General features: G+C 47.0%; 2 protein-coding genes across 2 annotated transcripts; one reads left to right on the top strand and one right to left on the bottom strand.

Moving 5' to 3' along the window:
* The first annotated feature begins 1,373 nt into the window (after window positions 1-1,373).
* Window positions 1,374-2,808, top strand: LOC106337454 (ferredoxin, root R-B1). Its single transcript, XM_013776561.1, has 2 exons — window positions 1,374-1,495; window positions 2,147-2,808. The coding sequence occupies exon 2, from the start codon at window positions 2,159-2,161 to the stop codon at window positions 2,615-2,617; it is 459 nt and encodes a 152-aa protein (XP_013632015.1). The 5' UTR covers window positions 1,374-1,495; window positions 2,147-2,158; the 3' UTR covers window positions 2,618-2,808.
* A 7,500-nt stretch (window positions 2,809-10,308) lies between these two features.
* LOC106338259 lies at window positions 10,309-13,989 on the bottom strand. Its single transcript, XM_013777280.1, has 2 exons — window positions 13,720-13,989; window positions 10,309-12,069 (listed from the first exon to the last, which is right to left on the bottom strand). Exons 1-2 carry the CDS (start codon window positions 13,987-13,989, stop codon window positions 10,309-10,311), a joined length of 2,031 nt encoding a protein of 676 aa, XP_013632734.1.
* Between the last annotated feature and the right edge of the window lie 3,870 nt (window positions 13,990-17,859).

Raw genomic sequence — 17,859 nt, forward strand, 5'->3', positions numbered from 1 at the left:
TATGTCATTGTTCTTTATATATATAATAAATAAATATTTAAATAAATAAAAATTTAAAAAGTTCAAAAATATATATATATTTTTTTTGAATTATACTATTTCGAAATTCAAACCCTAAACCCTAAAACTCAACTCTAAACCGTAAACCATCAATCCTAAACCCTATTTCGTTTTGAAATACGCTCTAAACCCTGAAACATCAACTCTAAACCCTAAACCCCGAAACTTCAACTCTAAACCCTAAAACATCAACTCTAAACCCTAAACCCTAAACCCTAAACTTCAACCCGAAACCCTAAACTATCAACACTAAACCTTAAACCCCAAAAGGTAAACTCTAAACCCTAAACCCTAAAAAATTAACCCTAAACCTTCAAATCTAAACCCTAGACCATAAACTCTAAACCCTAAACCCTAAACCCTAAACTCTAAACCCTAAACCCTAAAACCCTCGAGTTAATGTTTTAGGGTTTAGATTTGAAGGTTTAGGGTTTAGGGTTTACGTTTAGGGTTTAGAGTTGATGTTTTAGGGTTTAGATTTGAAGGTTTAGGGTTTTAGGGTTTAGGGTTGATATTTTAAGGTTTAGATTCGAAGGTTTAGAGTTTAGTGTTTAGAATTGATGTTTCGGGGTTTAGGTTTTAGAGTTGATGTTTCATGGTTTAAGGTTTAGAGTTGATGATTTAGGGTTTAGAGTTGTTGTTTTAAATTTAGATTTAGGGTTTAGGGTTTACGTTTAAGGTTTAGAGTTGATGTTTCGGGGTTTAAGGTTTAGGGTTGATGTTTCATGGTTTAGGGTTTAGAGTTGATGTTTTAAGTTTAGATTAGTTAACCATGTGTTTTTTTTTTTGTCAAAGTTAATCTAAAAGTTATAAATATTTTTTACCCTTCATTAGAGATAGAGTAAAAGTGGTTAGTGTAAACATTAAAAGTGGTAATTTGAAAATGGTAAGAGTTTTAGCTATTGAATCCTCATTATATTTTGATCCCAAAAATGTAAGAAATTTTGAAAGATTAAACTCTGCTGAGAAGTATGACGATGATCATTAAGATACTTAGTATACTTTCTGTTATTCAAATAATTGTTTCCAACTCTGAATTTAGAGAGGATATTCGTCTCTTTTTTTAGACATTCATTTCTTAATAGTTAAATTATAAATAGATTACTTGGCCAACGTTATGAATTTATTAGGCGTGTATACTTTTGTAAATTCTAATTTTTTTTGCCAACAATTCGATCTAAAATTAATATCATCACTATTTAGACACTTAATGACCTGATTAGCATAAATAAATAAAATGTAGATGTAGTAGTTATCATAAATACTGTCCACTAAATGAAAAAAAAAAAACAAAAAATAATAGTCGACAAAGTTGGGCCGTCACGGCCTTCGAAAAGCCGCACTTCCCGACTCTTCCGTTTTATAAATCATTCACCTCTCCACCAACCCCTCTCGTAGTTTCCGCCTCCTACTCCTCCTCCTTCCTTCTCTCTGTGTAAGTTTTAGAATCTGAGATTATATGATTCTATTTTATTATGTTGTTCCCCTATTAATTGTTTCGGTGTTTATGATGAACGATGTTTGTATTTGAAACCTACCTTTGCTTCTTGCTTTTATTTGACTTCTTTGTGGGGACAAAATAAATTTCTTCTCTACTAAATATCTTTCGATTAGTCTGATAATGACTTATTTGATGTCATATTGCTTTTGATATGCTAAATCGAAATCTAAAATCAAATCAGTTTATCAAACACCCTAGCTAGTGATCAACTTTTGTGATTTGTTGAAAGTTTGTCGATATTTGTTGTTCTAGAGCTGAAATCTTGGTTCGTAATTAAGAGTCGATTTGATGATAACTAATCATGTTTAATGATTAATTACGAAATAGTCATTAGTCCTATGTGTTTTGGAGCATCGAGTGAAGAGCTAATATAAGCTTTCAAGCTTGCATCTTCTCATTACGCTCCATACATTAAAAACTCTCTCATCAGTTTTTGCCTATTGGAACAGATTCTCTTATGGTTCTTGTTTCCACTTGCTACTTGTGATACACATCAGTCAATCTTTACTTGTTTTCATTGTCATCATAGAGATTAGTATTTGTGTAAAGATGATATAGGTTTCTGAAACATAACTTTTTTTGCAGGTGCTTAATAAAATGGCAACCGTTCAAGTTTCTACCACTAGCATGACTTGTAAGGCGGTTCTTAGAAGCCAGCCCACCAACAGGCCCATCACTAACAAACTCTCCCTTGGATCAGTCAACAAAGTCTCGAGATCCTTTGGCTTGAAATGCTCAGCCAACTCTGGTGCCACCATGTCAGCAGTGTACAAGGTCAAGCTCATCGGACCCGATGGCCAAGCAAACGAGTTTGAGGTCCCAGACGACCAGTACATATTGGATGCAGCTGAAGAAGCTGGAGTTGACTTGCCTTACTCTTGCAGAGCCGGTGCCTGTTCCACCTGCGCCGGTAAGATCGAGAAAGGTCAAGTTGACCAGGGTGATGGTTCGTTTCTTGAGGATCATCACTTTGAGAAAGGTTATGTCTTGACTTGTGTGGCTTACCCGCAGTCTGACTGTGTCATCCATACCCACAAAGAAGATGAACTCTTCTAAGCCCTGGTTCTCTCGGTTTGGTGGTAGTGATGCAGATTGTTGATTTTGAGTTATTATTATTATCGGTTTCTAAAGGTATGCTTTTGTATGAAAAACGTCTCATGTTATGCCTTACAGTGTTCGTCAATCTCTGTCACCGAGTTGCCACTGGTTAATAAAAGGGTTTAAGTAACCAATCTTTATGGTTTCTACTGGTTCATGTGATCGTTATCTGTTTCGTCGCTATAATATTTTGGTTTTCAAGCTGGCGAAAGGGTAGTTTTTCTTTTATAACCGAACCCAAATGGTAAATTATGAACATCTCATGCCAATTCAGTTGATTATCTAACATTTTCAGCAGCTCTGAACAATCTGAATTTAAAACCCATCAAGAACGACTTTTGCAAAAAACAAAGAAAAAGACAAAAAGCATACCATAGCTTCTAAGTTGGGGTATGAAGTGGAGATAAGCACCCGTGTGAAATTTCAGTCCCACACAAATCTTCAAAACTCAACTGTTCGTACCAACCAAAGCTTAAATCTCGATCACCGATGTTTGTACGGGATTCAGTCGACTAGGTTGAAAGAACTCGAAATGGGATGACTAAAGACGTTTTATTAGACCGATTAAATGGGTTACAAGGATGACAAGAGATCAAGAAAACAAACCGAAGCTTCGAGGAGCAAACCCAGAGAGATACAGAGCGATTAGGAATGAATAGAGACTAAAAACCCTAGATCTAGCCGCTCAGTATATGTGTGTGTCCAGTCCCCCTTTCTTTATATTCTCTTCTCCTCCTTTATAGGCTTCCTCTCCTTGATGCCCTAATTTCGGTCCTCTCTGGGCCTTAGTTCGGGGAGCCGAGTATACGGACCTGGGTGGAGTTCCTCCGAGCCGGGTGCTTTTGGTCGGCTTTCCCAACGGCTAAAAGCACTCTAGGGCCGAGTTGACGACTCTACTCGCCGAGCCGGATGAATTAGGCCAGCTTGCTGGGCTAGGTCATGTTATTCGATGGGCCTTGTGGAGGGATGTAATCCATCTCCTACAATAATTCCCCCCCCAGTTCACTTGTGAGCGGCGTAGCGGTCTCAGTGAATTTGTGGGTCATGTTCATTCGAATAACAGATTTTAGCGCGAGAAGCAGTCCTCCCCCCGTTGGTCGCATGTTGTTTTTACTCGGAACCGGTGGAGAGATTTTTTCTCGTCTCTCTGGTCATTGCTTGACGCGTTTAGTCACTCGAGTAGAGTCTATCATGACTTGCTTGCTTCTTTTGTCTTTGCTATGGGGGCATGTTTTACTCGGGCGACAGATTACTTCGGGTGAAATGATGGGGCCGGTTTCGCTGTTTGACCGAGAATCAGTTTAGATCAAAATCGGAGATTGATTCCGGTTTGACTATCCAATCGGAAGCCGGTTTAAGCGAGAACCCAAACCGTCGCGAGTAGGTTTCTGGGCGTGTAGGCGGCCCTTGAGGCCCATTTAGGCCCTTCTAAACCTAATGATTGCATTTGGGAAACGTGCCCCCATTTTTACTATAAGTAGATCTTTCCCTTTCACTTTCGTCATTCTTCTCTGCAGACTCAAGTATTCCGCTTTCTCTCCCTTCTCTCTACTTTTACTTTCTCTCTCTAGATACGGCTTTCGTCGAGTAGAGTTGCTAGTCTAGCCCGCTGGTTTAGTCGTCCCCAGGGTTAGAAAACATGCCTTCGAGAAGTCGATTATCGTGCGAGGAGAAGGGAAGAGGTATCGCTACTTCTCCGAGTCCGACTAGAGACGTGACAGCAAATGGTAGGCCGCTGGATGAGTTCGACCTGATTCATCGCGATGCTCTACGAGATACGGAGAACATGAGTCTATCCCAGCGTCTTTTAGTCGCCGATGCCCATAGGCGAATTCGTGAAGAAGGCGCGGATCGCATCGAAGTCGGGAGCAGCGACATGAGCGGTAGCGGTTCTGAAGCATCTAACAAAGCCTCGAGAGCTTTGAGACAAGTTCGTCGGAGGGTTCGTTTCGACCAGATAGACTGCCGTCCCACGATTTATCATCCTGGCGGGATCTTCGAGGAGCTTTCTCCACTCCCGCCTGAATTACTGCATGATCCGCGAGCTCAGTCATGGGGGAATATGTTCGGTTCCTGCTCATCTCACCACACTGTGAAGAATTTGTTAAGAGAGAGTGGTGGTGCCGGCGTTACCTACATCATCCCGTCTCCCGAGCAACGCCCTTGGTCGCCTTCGGTTGGCTACCAATGCGTATACGAGTCCTACTTTGGTGAACACACGAAGCTCTGGTTTCCAATCCCTCGGTTGGTAACGTCGTACGCGTTTCATCGAGATATTGCTATTTCTCAACTGCTGAATGGATCATTGTGCATAGCCGTCATGTTGATGGTTATGGCGGCGGAGATGGATATCTCGATGAGCGTGAGGATGTTTGAGGAGTTGACTTTCACGAAAGCAGAGCCAAACGGGATCTTCTCAGTAAAGATGCGTGCGAAATACAATGTCTTGACTGGCCACCCAAACAAGACGCAAGATTGGCAGCGTGCGTACTTTTACATCAAATCCGACGAGCACGCCTTCGAAGAGCCCCCCGGGGATGACTACCGCGTCTTATGGAATAAAGAACTTGGTAGAGATTTATCTGTTTGGTCGTGTTTTATTCGATGATTCTAACTCCCCCCTTTTTTGGTATTCGCAGTTCGTCACCCGAATACAATCGCCTACCCAAAGAATTTCTTCAAGAGTGCTCAAGCGATCGCGACGCACAGCCATCTTCGTTGGCTGGATCTCAGTCGAGAGTGGATACGTCGTCAACAAGCTAGGATCGCCAAAGGTTAGTTTTCTCGGATACCTTAGGTCGAAATATCATAGTTTCCGTACTAAGTCTTTTTCGTGTTCTTCTCGTCGTAGTTGATTGGGAGTCGAGACTTCCTTGTGTTCTCGGTCCTCGCAAATCACGTCTCTCCTTGTTTACTCGGAAGCAGCAGAAACTTCTCGACAAAGCTAGAGAAATGGATGGAGTTCCTGATTTGAGCGCTCTGCTGAAAGGGAAACGGCAGCTACCTAGAGAAATGGGGGCTTCCAAGGGAAGAGACTCCGTCACAGTCGACGAGGATGTCGGTGCAGAGCCCTCAGCTTTAAGTCCTAAAAGGAAGAAGAAGAGCAAGAAAGCGAAGAGGAGAGTCACCGACGAGGCTCCTGGTCCAGACGTTCCGCTTGGAGAAACAGTTTCTCTCGGCGAGGCTTCTAAGGGCTCGAAAGCGAAGAAGAAGAAGGAAAGGAAGAAAAGGCCCCGAGAAGAGGCCACTTTTCTCGCTGATCACGATGATATGCCAAAAGAAGGACGAGAAGCCGCTCCAGAAGATCTCGTCGGGGCAGATCCGATTGAAGCGGTTCCTGAGGATCGTCCTAAAAAGAAAACGAATAGTTACCCACTATTCAGTCTTCAATCTTCTAATTACAACACATTATCAGCACGATTGTTCTCTGCAATCTAAGCTAAAATCGCCAATCCCTTAAACCTAACCTAGCCGGTGACTTTAACCTAATCCCGACGAACCCTAATTTGTCCTAGCTCGCGTTCCAGCTCGTCAGCAAACGATCAGCTCCATTCCTAAGGTGTTCCTGATCCTAGACGACCTCAGCTTCCGTTCGCATCACAGCCAGCTTGTGTTCCCGATCAACCAACTCGCAATCCCTATCAGCCGCTTGCAAAACCAATAGGAAGCAGCTCGCGAACCCGATAGGAAGCAGACGCGTCCCGTCCCGTTCAGCTCGCATCCGACGACAGCCAGCTCGCGTCCGTTCGTGTGCAGCTCGAGGTTCATCCGTTCTCTTTGGTGGTCCGGTTTCAACCTTACAAACAAAGGTATACCATGTTGTGTTTTAATGGCCAAAAACTTCGAAATATCATAGTTTCCGTACTAAGTCTTTGTCTTGTTCTTCTCGTCGTAGTTGATTGGGAGTCGAGACTTCCTTGTGTTCTCGGTCCTCGCAAATCACGTCTCTCCTTGTTTACTCGGAAGCAGCAGAAACTTCTCGACAAAGCCAGAGAAATGGAGGGAGTTCCACATTTGAGCGCTCTGCTGAAAGGGAAACTGCAGCTGCTTTCGAAGAAAACTACCCCAGACGTTGTTCCGGAATCGACCAATTATGAGGAAGCCGGGGCTTCCAAGGGAAGAGACTCCGTCACAGTCGACGAGGATGTCAGTGCAGAGCCCTCAGCTTTAAGTCCTAAAAGGAAGAAGAAGAGCAAGAAAGCGAAGAGGAGAGTCACCGATGAGGCTCCTGGTCCAGACGTTCCGCTTGGAGAAACAGTTTCTCTCGGCGAGGCTTCTAAGGGCTCGAAAGTGAAGAAGAAGAAGGAAAAGAAGAAAAGGCCCCGAGAAGAGGCCACTTTTCTCGCTGATCACGATGATATGCCAAAAGAAGGACGAGAAGCCGCTCCAGAAGATCTCGTCGGGGCAGATCCGATTGAAGCGGTTCCTGAGGATCGTCCTAAAAAGAAAACGAAGAAGAGGTCGGTTGAAGGGGCACCGCGGCCAATTGCTGACGGAACCACTTCCGTTGACTCTGCGGGAAGAAAGAGTCTTTCTCCCAGAGCTCCCCTAGAGAAGAGAAAAAGAGTCGCAGCGTCAGAAGGCGGTTCTAGGAGCGAGTCTGCAGCGAACGAGAGGTCTGCTCCTGGCTCGGCGATGAGAAGAGGCGCTCGGTCCGAAGGTTCCCTTGCGAGGAGAGGGGGGGCCGAATTTCCAGACCGCGTTCAGTTTTCTTCTGACGAGAAGACTCCGTTGATTTTTAACCCCCTTCGATGCGCGGAAGATCCGTGGTGGGACGAGGGAAATGCCACAGAAAGGAGATCTCTACTTCAAAGATGAATACGTTGATGCCGCCTTCACCAGAGCACGGGTAACGGCGTCATCCTTTATCCTTTTCTCCTTATTGATCGATTGGGTCGAGCCACCTCGAATAATCCTCATTTTGTCGTTTTTCAGAGTGATGGGAGCATGAACTTCCTCGTAGAGAAGTACGACAGTACCCTGAAGCAGACGATGATCCAGTTGGGATCTTCGGAGAAACTTGCTCAGGCAAGGCTGAAAGCCATCAAGAGAGTGAGGGCTGAGCATAAGAAAGCCAATGAGGAAACTGTTAAGGAGAAAGAGGTTCTTCGAGTAAAGTTCGAAGAGCTCGAAGGTAAGCTCAAATCTGATAGGGCGGCGAAGAAAGAGCTTGCCCGAGAGAAAGCTTGTCAAGAGCAGGCCGCCGTGACTCTCGAGAAGGAAAAGGCTGAGCTTCTCGAAGAGAGGGACGCCGCGGTGGCAAAGCTGATCAGAGAGAGGCAGCGCCTGAAGGACTCACGAAACTTGGAGGTTACTCGTGAAAGGGAGAGGGTTCAGGCCGCTATGACCGATAAGGCGGTTCGTTGCTTTGGTCGCGTTCGCGACTACTTTACTCGCTTAGACACCTTTGGAAAGGCGAAGAATTTATAAGGGCAAGCCTCGGGAACGAGGAAATGCCTCGAGATGATAAGGGACAGCGGGACGGAGATCCCACAAGAGATGATCGATGTCTTTGCCGAGCAGGAGAAGCTTCATATGGCCGCGGCTACAGAACTTTGCGTGGATCCGCTGTCTGACAGCGATCTTACTCTTTCTCCGCTAGTTCTTCCTTCACGCTTTGTTGAGGACAGGTTTCGAGCACCGTTTGACCCGTACGGATCGAACGCGGATCTGATCGGACCGGAGATGGCGTCTCAACTCATTGCCTCCCGCGAGATCACCGGGGAACCGTCTGAAGAGCTGATGGTTGATATCGCGTCGGCCTCGACAGAATACGCTGAGGTTCCGTGGGAGGATACCTTCGTGGAGTGCGTGGAGAAAGATAACCTCGAGGGGAGCCCTGAGAAGGACAACCCCAAAACAGATGGTACCGTAGTCCGAGAAGAAGGGACTGAGGACGCGGGCACTGAAGGTCCTGTTCTAGTCTCGTATACTTCCTCTGAGGAAGGAGAGGATGAGGAGGGAGAGGGTGATCGAGCTGAGAAGACGTCCTCGCCAAAATCCAATGAGGAAGAGACGAACAGCGAAGTCGAGAAAAGAAGCGTCTCAAGCGTCCCGTCTTCTAATGCGGACCTTTTCGTTCCTACTTCTGCTCAAGTGGAGGGCCCGATTTCTTGCGTTAGCGAAGACCCTGTGGACCCTCCTGCTCCGAGTGTGCTGAACGGGGACGACGAGTTTCCTGCTGCTTGACCCTCCACCGCTGATGTTGTATTATTTAACTTTTTGTTTTTCTGTTTAAACGCGTTTGTGGTCTTGATAGACCCTTTTGTTGTATGGTTAAATACATTTTTACCTTGTCGGCGAGTTGCTGTTTTAAGCAAACTTTAAGTTCGTGCGTTAGTTTTTTTTTTATCCGTATCTGCGATGTTTTTAAGTAAATCTCATCCGCCTAAAAGTTTCGCAGCGTGTTCGCTTAGAAACGATGGTGCTTGATCTTTGACTTTCGCAAATGGATAGCAAAACAAGCTGCTAAGGGACTTTGGTCAGTCCTTGTCGCGTTACGGTCGAGATAACGTCTAAGTGCGCCATTCTATTTCAAAGACAAGAGACGGATTCTAGGAGTGGAAGGTTCTTTTATCCATTTTTCCAGTGACAGTCGGGTATTTGGGTAGCTAGTCCGTTACTCGACAGTCGAAAAAAGGAAAAGATTTCGCTCTTTTTGGTCGGTCAATGCTACTGGGGCATAGATGACTCGCGACCGTTGGGCCCTTCAGCTAAGTGTCTGATCAGGACATAGCTGAGTAGTGGAATGTGAGTGTCCGTATACCTCCTGTTGGCGGTACGGGAATCTTCTGATGCGATGACCGTCCTACGACGGGCGTGGTTCATCGATCGTCATTTTACTCGATTGAGATTGAAACAAAGAACACGGTTTTGACTTTGGTGTTTTTACAGCTGAGCCGCTTAAGGCTGCCTACGTACCTTGGTTGAGGATCAAGCCGTTCGTAGTTCGATTTTCCCGAGTAAAAGCGCATTTACTCGGTTGAGTGGAAGTGACCGCGGAGGTGCATCTACTCTGTTTTTTTTTTTTTTGGGACGCGACGACGCTTCTACGAGTAGAAACGGCGTAAGTGCATTGAGTTCCATGCTCGAGGCACTACTTCTCCATGCGACGTTTCGAGTTGGTAGACGCCTGGTTTGACGACTTTGACGATCTTGTAAGGTCCTTTCCACCTAGCCCCGAGTTTACCGGCGTTCAGTTCTTTAGTGTTTTCAAACACCTTGCGCATGACGAGGTCGCCGAGTTCGAGGGGTCTGGCCCGGACCCTTTTGTTGTAGTAGCTCTCTATTTGATGCTGATAGTTTTGGATCTGGAGTAGAGCTTGGTCCCGACATTCTTTGATCTCGTCGAGGGCGTCGAGCAGCATCTCCTTGTTAAGTTTTACGTACTGGGGCATCTTCGAACGTCGGAGGCTTGTAACATAGACCTCTGCGGGGGCCATAGCTTCGACACCGTACACAAGGGAAAAAGGTGTTGATATAGTCGAACCTCTTGGTGTCGTGCGGTGACTCCACAGGACCCCGTCGAGTTCGTCGGCCCAATGTCCTTTCTTCAGATATAGGCTTTTCTTGATGCCGTCAGTGATAAGCTTGTTGGAGGATTCCGCTTGGCCATTCCCATGCGGGTTGCGAGGGGTGGAAGGGCTTAATCAGATGTTCCACTTGCTGCAGCATTCCTTGAAGTTGCCCGACATGAATTGCGATCTGTTATCAGTGACAATATCGTAAGGCAGACCATGGCGGCAGATAATGTTCATCCATACGAAGCCGCGGACTTCTTTGTCAGTGACTTGAGCGAAGGCCTCGGCTTCAATCCATTTCGTGAAGTAGTCGGTGAGGACTAGAACAAAACGTCGTTGTCGAGAACTGGGAAGAGGTCCTATGATGTCCATTGCCCATCGCATGAACGGATAAGGTTCTGTTGTCGTTCGTAACATTTCAGTTGGGCAGTGGATACTTGGTGTGCGCCTCTGGTATTTGTCGCAACTTCTCGTGTAGGATTCGCAATCTGCGTTCATTGTCGGCCAGAAGAAGCCTATACTTCTTACTTTGATTGCCAAGGCGCGACCGCCTGAGTGGTTGCCTCCGGCGCCTTCATGTGTCTCGGCCAAAACCCTGAGGGTTTCGTCCCCATGAATGCATTTAAGGAGCACTTTACTCGCGGTCCATCGATGGAGTTCATCGTCTAAGACGACGTAATGAGCACTGTGTGCTTTTAGCCGGCGTGCCTCCCATTTCTCGGCTGGGTGTTCCTCTTTGCTGAGGTAATCGTTGAACTCTGTTCTCCAGTCCGGGTCGAACCCGTCAGTATCTGGTGCGGTGACTGGGGCTACGATGACCATTTGGTCGGTCGAGATATCGATACTTGGCTTTTCAGTGCGGTGTATTGGGATGGTTCGTTTAACCTGATCTCGGAGCTTGCTGCCAAGGGCTGCGAGGGCGTCAGCGCAGACGTTTTCCCCTCTGGGAACTTTAATGAGTTCGAAGAATTCGAACTCTGCTGCTAAACCTTGGACTATCTTGAGGTAAGCGTCCATTCGGTCGTTGCGGGCGTCGTAGTCGCCGCTAAACTGACTAGCGACTAGTTGTGAATCACAGTAGGCGCTTAAACGTTTAGCCTTAACAACTTTTGCTAAGTGGAGTCCGGCGATTAGAGATTTGTATTCTGCTTCGTTGTTCGACACCGGGAAGCCGAAGCTAAAAGACTGTCTGATCAGTTCTCCGGTCTGGGACTGTAGTTGGACTCCGGCCCCCGCGCCTTTGTAAGTCGAGGATCTGTCGACATGAAGGGTCCAGTTTGGGTTCGGGAGTGCGAGGTCTTGCTCCAGTTCCGGGGCCAGTTCTACTAAAAAATCTGCAAGAACCTGGGACTTTGCCGCCGTTCGGTTCATGTAAGTGATATCAAGTTCAATGAGTTCGATGGCCCACTTCCTTAACCTCCCGGACCTGTTGGTGTTCTGAAGTATTGTTCGGAGGGGCTGGGCGGTTAGTACATCCACCGAATGTGACTGAAAATACGGGCGAAGCTTTCTTGCTGCTTCGACGACGGCCAGTGCCATTTTCTCCAGAGTCGGGTATCGCGTTTCCGGTCCTGTCATACGTCTGCTTGTGTAGAAGATTGGTTTTTGTTTTCTGCGGTCTTCCTTTATCAAAACGCTGCTGACTGCTTCGGGGGATACCGCGACGTAAAGAGATAGAACGTCGCCGACATTCGGCTTGGCGAGTACAGGTGGCGTGGTCAGATACTGTTTGAGTTGAGCAAGTGCCTCCTCGCACTTCTCATCCCAGATAAACTTCTTATTCCCTCGCAGGAGATCGTAGAATGTTAGACACTTGTCGGTGGATCTAGAGATGAACCGATTGAGTGCAGCAATCCGACCCGTGATGTTTGTACCGAAATCGGTGCTATGCTAGAGGTAGACAGAATTCGATTGTGGGATTAGATACTCTTGCTAGGAGAGTTTACTATGAAATCGTCCCTAGAAGTAGTGACTCGGCCAGTAACTCGTGCCTGAGCGAGGGAGAGTAGATGTACTCTTGTTAGGCGAGTTGAGTGTAAACTTGTGCCCGGAGAAAGACAAGCTTACTAAATTCGTGCCTAGACAGAGGCGAGTAGTACTTTGACTAGGCGAGTTGGCTAGTGAACTCATGCCTAGGACGCGAGTTGTACTCTTGCTAGGAGAGTTTACTATGAAATCGTCCCTAGAAGTAGTGACTCGGCCAGTAACTCGTGCCTGAGCGAGGGAGAGTAGATGTACTCTTGTTAGGCGAGTTGAGTGTAAACTTGTGCCCGGAGAAAGACAAGCTTACTAAATTCGTGCCTAGACAGAGGCGAGTAGTACTTTGACTAGGCGAGTTAGCTAGTGAACTCATGCCTAGGACGCGAGTTGTACTCTTGCTAGGAGAGTTTACTATGAAATCGTCCCTAGAAGTAGTGACTCGGCCAGTAACTCGTGCCTGAGCGAGGGAGAGTAGATGTACTCTTGTTAGGCGAGTTGAGTGTAAACTTGTGCCCGGAGAAAGACAAGCTTACTAAATTCGTGCCTAGACAGAGGCGAGTAGTACTTTGACTAGGCGAGTTAGCTAGTGAACTCATGCCTAGGACGCGAGTTGTACTCTTGCTAAGAGAGTTTACTATTCCCTAGAAGTAGTGACTCGGCCAGTAACTCGTGCCTGAGCGAGGGAGAGTAGATGTACTCTTGTTAGGCGAGTTGAGTGTAAACTTGTGCCCGGAGAAAGGCAAGCTTACTAAACTCGCGCCTAGACAGAGGCGAGTAGTACTTTGACTAGACGAGTTGGCTAGTGAACTCATGCCTAGGACGCGAGTTGTACTCTTGCTAAGAGAGTTTACTATTCCCTAGAAGTAGTGACTCGGCCAGTAAGTCGTGCATGAGCGAGGGAGAGTAGATGTACTCTTGTTAGGCGAGTTGAGTGTAAACTTGTGCCTGGAGAAAGGAAAACTTACTAAACTCGGGCCTAGACAGAGGCGAGTAGTACTTTGACTAGGCGAGTTAGCTAGTGAACTCATGCCTAGGACGCGAGTTGTACTCTTGCTAGGAGAGTTTACTATGAACTCATCCCTAGAAGCAGTAACTCGGCCAGTAACTCATGCCAGTAAAGAGAGTTTACCTAACTAATGCCTAGGAACCGTAGCTCGGCGAGTAACCCATGCCTAGTGAAAGAAGGGTTCACCAAACTCGTGCTTGATAAAGGGCAAGTTGACGGTAACTCGTGTCTAGAAAAAGGGGAGTTGAATGTAAACTAATGCCTAGTAAAAGACGAGTTTTCTCAACTCATGCCTGGTAAAAGACGAGTTCATGATTAGTCGTCATAAGATTTTGTTTGGCAAGAGGTTTTAGTCGGCAGGAGCTCTAGTCGGTGACAATCTGCTTGGAAGCGTACATAAGCTCAAGATTGGCGTCATGAAAACGACACAAAAGCTTTGTGAAGGGCTTGGTGTGTAGGCGCTGCGTTGGAGTAACGGCATGAGCTTGAGCCGAGTAACTTCATAAGCTCGAGCTTAAACTATTGTTCGGCACGAGTTAAAGCAGAGTTTATACTCGCTTGGTGCCGGTGGAGAGTTTGAATGCGTATACCATTCTGACTCTGGCGGATGACGAGATGAGACGAGATGAACTTTGAACTGAGGCGCGTGAGAAGAGCTTTAAGCTCTTGAGGAGCTTGTTCTGGTCGCGGCGTGCTCGTCGGGAGAGCTTTAAGTCGGCAAGACAATCACGACTTGAATCTGAACGGATTTTAAGGCGCCTCGTCTCCGTTGTTCTCTCAATTGTGCCGAGTAAAAGAGAAGCAAGTTCTTTTCCTCGTCGCATTCATGCGATAGGTTGCTGAGACATCACAAGCTCTGTTTCATTTTTTAAGAAACAGAGTTCAGGTTAGCAACGAGCCGCCATTGTTGGAGTTGACGGTCTTGTTTCAGCCATGACGAGTAAAGTGCGAGAATGTCGTTCGGTGTTGAACCGCTGCATCTCGGGTGTCTTTCTTGAAGAAAAGAAAAAGACCCGTTAGAGAGCTTTAAGTCGTCAAGGCCATGACGACTTGTTGAGCTTATTGAGCTTGCTATGACGAGAGAGGCGGAGAAGCTGGTGCCGAGCGAGTGCTTGTGATATCACGCTTTGATGGCCTTCATGGTGTGTTGGGCTCGATATAGGCCTCTTCTTGTTGAAAGATTGGCCGATCATGGTAGGACCATAGAGATTTCAAGAATCAAAATCCTCGGTATAATGATTTGAACGGCATGGACCGAGTAAAAACATTTTATAAGCCTTGGTTTGCTACCGAGTAAATGAAATAGGGTAGGTCCCAGCACACTCTTTTTTTTTCTTTTTTTTTGGCGACAAACGGACAAGCGACGACAGAACGCTCATGCGACGACAGAACACTCAAAGTGACGACCAAACGGTCCAGTGACGACCAAACAGACTCCGAGTTCAATCTTTTTCGAAGATACTTCCCCATGCTCCACGGTGGGCGCCAATTGTTTGTACCGAAATCGGTGCTATGCTAGAGGTAGACAGATTTCGACTGTGGGATTAGGAGAAACCTTCTTTTTGAGCTTGAACCGGATGGATGTACTAAAAGAGAATAAAAAGGGGTTTAATGACTATAGCTGGACCCGATGAAGGGATGCCTACGTACCCCGAAAGGGGATCAAGCCAATCGTAGTTCTACAACAATGAGATCACAAGTGCCTGGATGAAAGCATGTGGAGAGATGTTTCTCTCTCTAGAAATAGAGAGAGGATGGAAAGAGGCTCCAAAAGTCCCCCCTCAAAGGAGGGGTGGTTCCTTATTTATAGTAGAAAGAAGTCTAGGGTTTCCTAGTTACCTCCTTTTAAATGGGCTGAGCCCATTATCTTATAAGCCTTGTTGGAGGCAAAGCCCATGTCCAACACGTGAGCCGTTGGACTTCTCTACTCTTTTTTGGACTTGGTTGGTTCAGGACCGCCGAGATCTGCTTCAGGTTGGCTTCGATTCCTCGTTGTGTTACGATATAACCAAGGAATTCTCCTGAGGAAACTCCGAACGTGCACTTCGCCGGGTTTGGTTTCATGCCATACTTTTTGAGAGTTTCGAAGCAATCTTGTAGGTGGCGGAGGTGGTCGGCAGCGTGTAGCGATTTAACAGGCATGTCGTCGATGTATACTTCCTTGGTGTCGCCCAGCTTATCTTCGAACATTTTGTTCACAAGACGTTGGTAGGTCACTCCTGCGTTCTTTAGGCAATGGCATGACCTTATAGCAGTAGGTTCCCCTGTCTGTGATAAAGGCCGTTTTCTCACGATCGTCAGGGTGCATCATGATCTGGTTGTACCCGGAGAAGGCGTCCATGAACGTGAGCATCTCGTTCCCGTCTGTAGACTCGACCAGACGATCGATATTGGGGAGAGGATAGCTGCCCTTCGGGCAGGCTCTATTTAAGTCAGTGAAGTCGACGCAGACGCGCCACTTCCCGTTCTTCTTTTTGACAACTACCGGGTTTGCTAACCACTCAGGATAGCGTACCTCAGCGATTGAGCCAGCACCGAGTAACCATTCAACCTCTTCGTTCACAGCTTTCGATCTGTCGGGCCCAAGCTTTCGTCTCTTTTGTCGGATGGGCTTGAAGGTTGGGTCGACATTAAGCTCGTGAGTCGTTATAGCTGGATCAATCCCTTTCATGTCTGCCATGGACCATGCGAACGTAGACACATTCTTCTTGAGGAAGTCGAGAATTGACTGCTGCATATCCTCAGATAGATATGCACCGGTTCGTGCGGTCCGGCTAGGATCAATGTCGTCAATAGGCATCTCGACAACTTCATCTTTCTGGGGCATACTTTGAGATCGGGGGAGAGACAGAGTTAACCGGTAGAGAGGAACGCTGGAGCTTGACTGTGGCTATCAGTAATTCCCTCGCGTCCTTCTGATCCCCTCGCAATGTTTTGATCGTGCCGTCCGTACCGGGAAATTTGATACACTGGTGATAAGTCGATGGGATTGCTTGCATCGAGTGTATCCAGGGGGTTCCAAGTATGGCGTGATAAGGTGCCTTCATGCTTACAACGGCGAACTTGACCGTTCGAGTAACTCCGCATGCTCGCACCGGAAGGCGGATTGTCCCCAGTATTGTTTCAGAAGATCTATTGAAGCTTGTTAAAGTTCTGGAGGATGCTTTGATGTCGTCGAGATCCACTCTCATCTTTTGCAGCGTTCCTCGGAAGATGAGATCGACGGAGCTCCTCGTATCAATGAGTACTTTGGTGACGTCGTACTCCCCAATTCCAAGAACGACAAGAAGAGGGTCGTTGTGGGGGATATGAATCCCTGCAGTGTCGTCAGGCGAGACGGTTATCGGAGAATGACTCGGCGACCTAGTTGGCCACCTTTGCGAAGTCGCGACTTGCTGGCGGTAATCCTTGACAGAACGAACAAAATTTCCGCAGGGAGGAGAGCCGCCCATAATGACATTTAGTCGCTGTCTTGTTTTTGCTCGCTTGGAGTTTAAGAAGGCGCACAGGTCGGCTGATGCGTTGTCGTCTTTCGGCGACAGCGTAGAGTTGCCTGGCCTCTTAGTTTGTTCCAACTGTCTTCGGAGATTTGTGGGCTTCGAGCGATTGAGAAGTACGCGAAGATCGCACGCGCCGGCGTTGAGTTTGTCTCGAAGATCACAGTTGGGGAACTTCGGATCTTTTGTGGGGTCAGGATCACCGGTCGAGATATGGTGAGACTTCCTTGCGTTCAGCATTAATCGGAGATCGCTGTCTTCGGACTCGAGCTTTCGTTTGAGAACTTCTCTCAGATCTCCGAGTATAGGTGTATCGTCATTCTCGTCGTCTGATGACAAGCTTTGCTGACAGAGTATAACCTCAATGCGCCTGCGGTTAGCCGGCTGTTCTTCGTCGGCTGAGGAGTTTTCCTCACCGTCATCCTTTGGAGTTTTATCCTCATCTTGCTGCTGCGTTTCGTTTTGTCGGCCTTTTCCGGTTGCTTTGCGCTGGGCCCTTTTTTCTTTTTTCTTGCTCCAGCTTTTGCCGTTTTTGGGCTTAGCTTTCAGGGGCTCGAATTTGAAGTCGCCGCTGGCGAGAGACGAGAGGTAGTGCGCATTGAGTGATTTGCACTCTGTCGTATCATGTCCTTTGACGTCGTGATATTTGCAATGTTTGGTGAGATCGACGGTTCTGGAAGGGCCTGCCGTCGGACTTGCTGCTACAGCGGGTTGAGTCGCGCAGACAGTATCAGTTAGCTCACCAGACGAATCAAGCTCTCTGACCCATTTGTTCCACCCTTCTCTGCGGACTACCATGGTTGAGATCGGCACGTTATTCTCGTTGACGGTATACATGTAACCGTCTTTTCGGCCGTTTTTGTCGTTAGCAGCATGCTGGCGCGGTTCTTGTCGCGTGTTGGCATTTTTCGTCGCTGGTGCTTTCGGTGCGTTCATCTTGCTGAGGATTGCATTTGTATCTTCTTCCATTCGGATAAAGTTATCAGAACGAGCGATAGCGTCTTGGAGCGAAGTGGTTGGATTTTGGTATAAGTCTTCTTGGAACTTAGAGCGGACCCACAACGTGTTCCGCAGGGCATGGCATCAATGGCGATGCCGTCTTGGATTTCAATCCTTGAGACTACTGTTTTGAACTTCTCCATGTAGTCGCGGAGACTCTGATCTTTGGTTTGGTTGAGGTTCCATAGGCTGGAAGCT

This window comes from Brassica oleracea, chromosome C4 (assembly GCF_000695525.1).
Source record: "Brassica oleracea var. oleracea cultivar TO1000 chromosome C4, BOL, whole genome shotgun sequence".
Classification (NCBI taxonomy): domain Eukaryota; kingdom Viridiplantae; phylum Streptophyta; class Magnoliopsida; order Brassicales; family Brassicaceae; genus Brassica; species Brassica oleracea.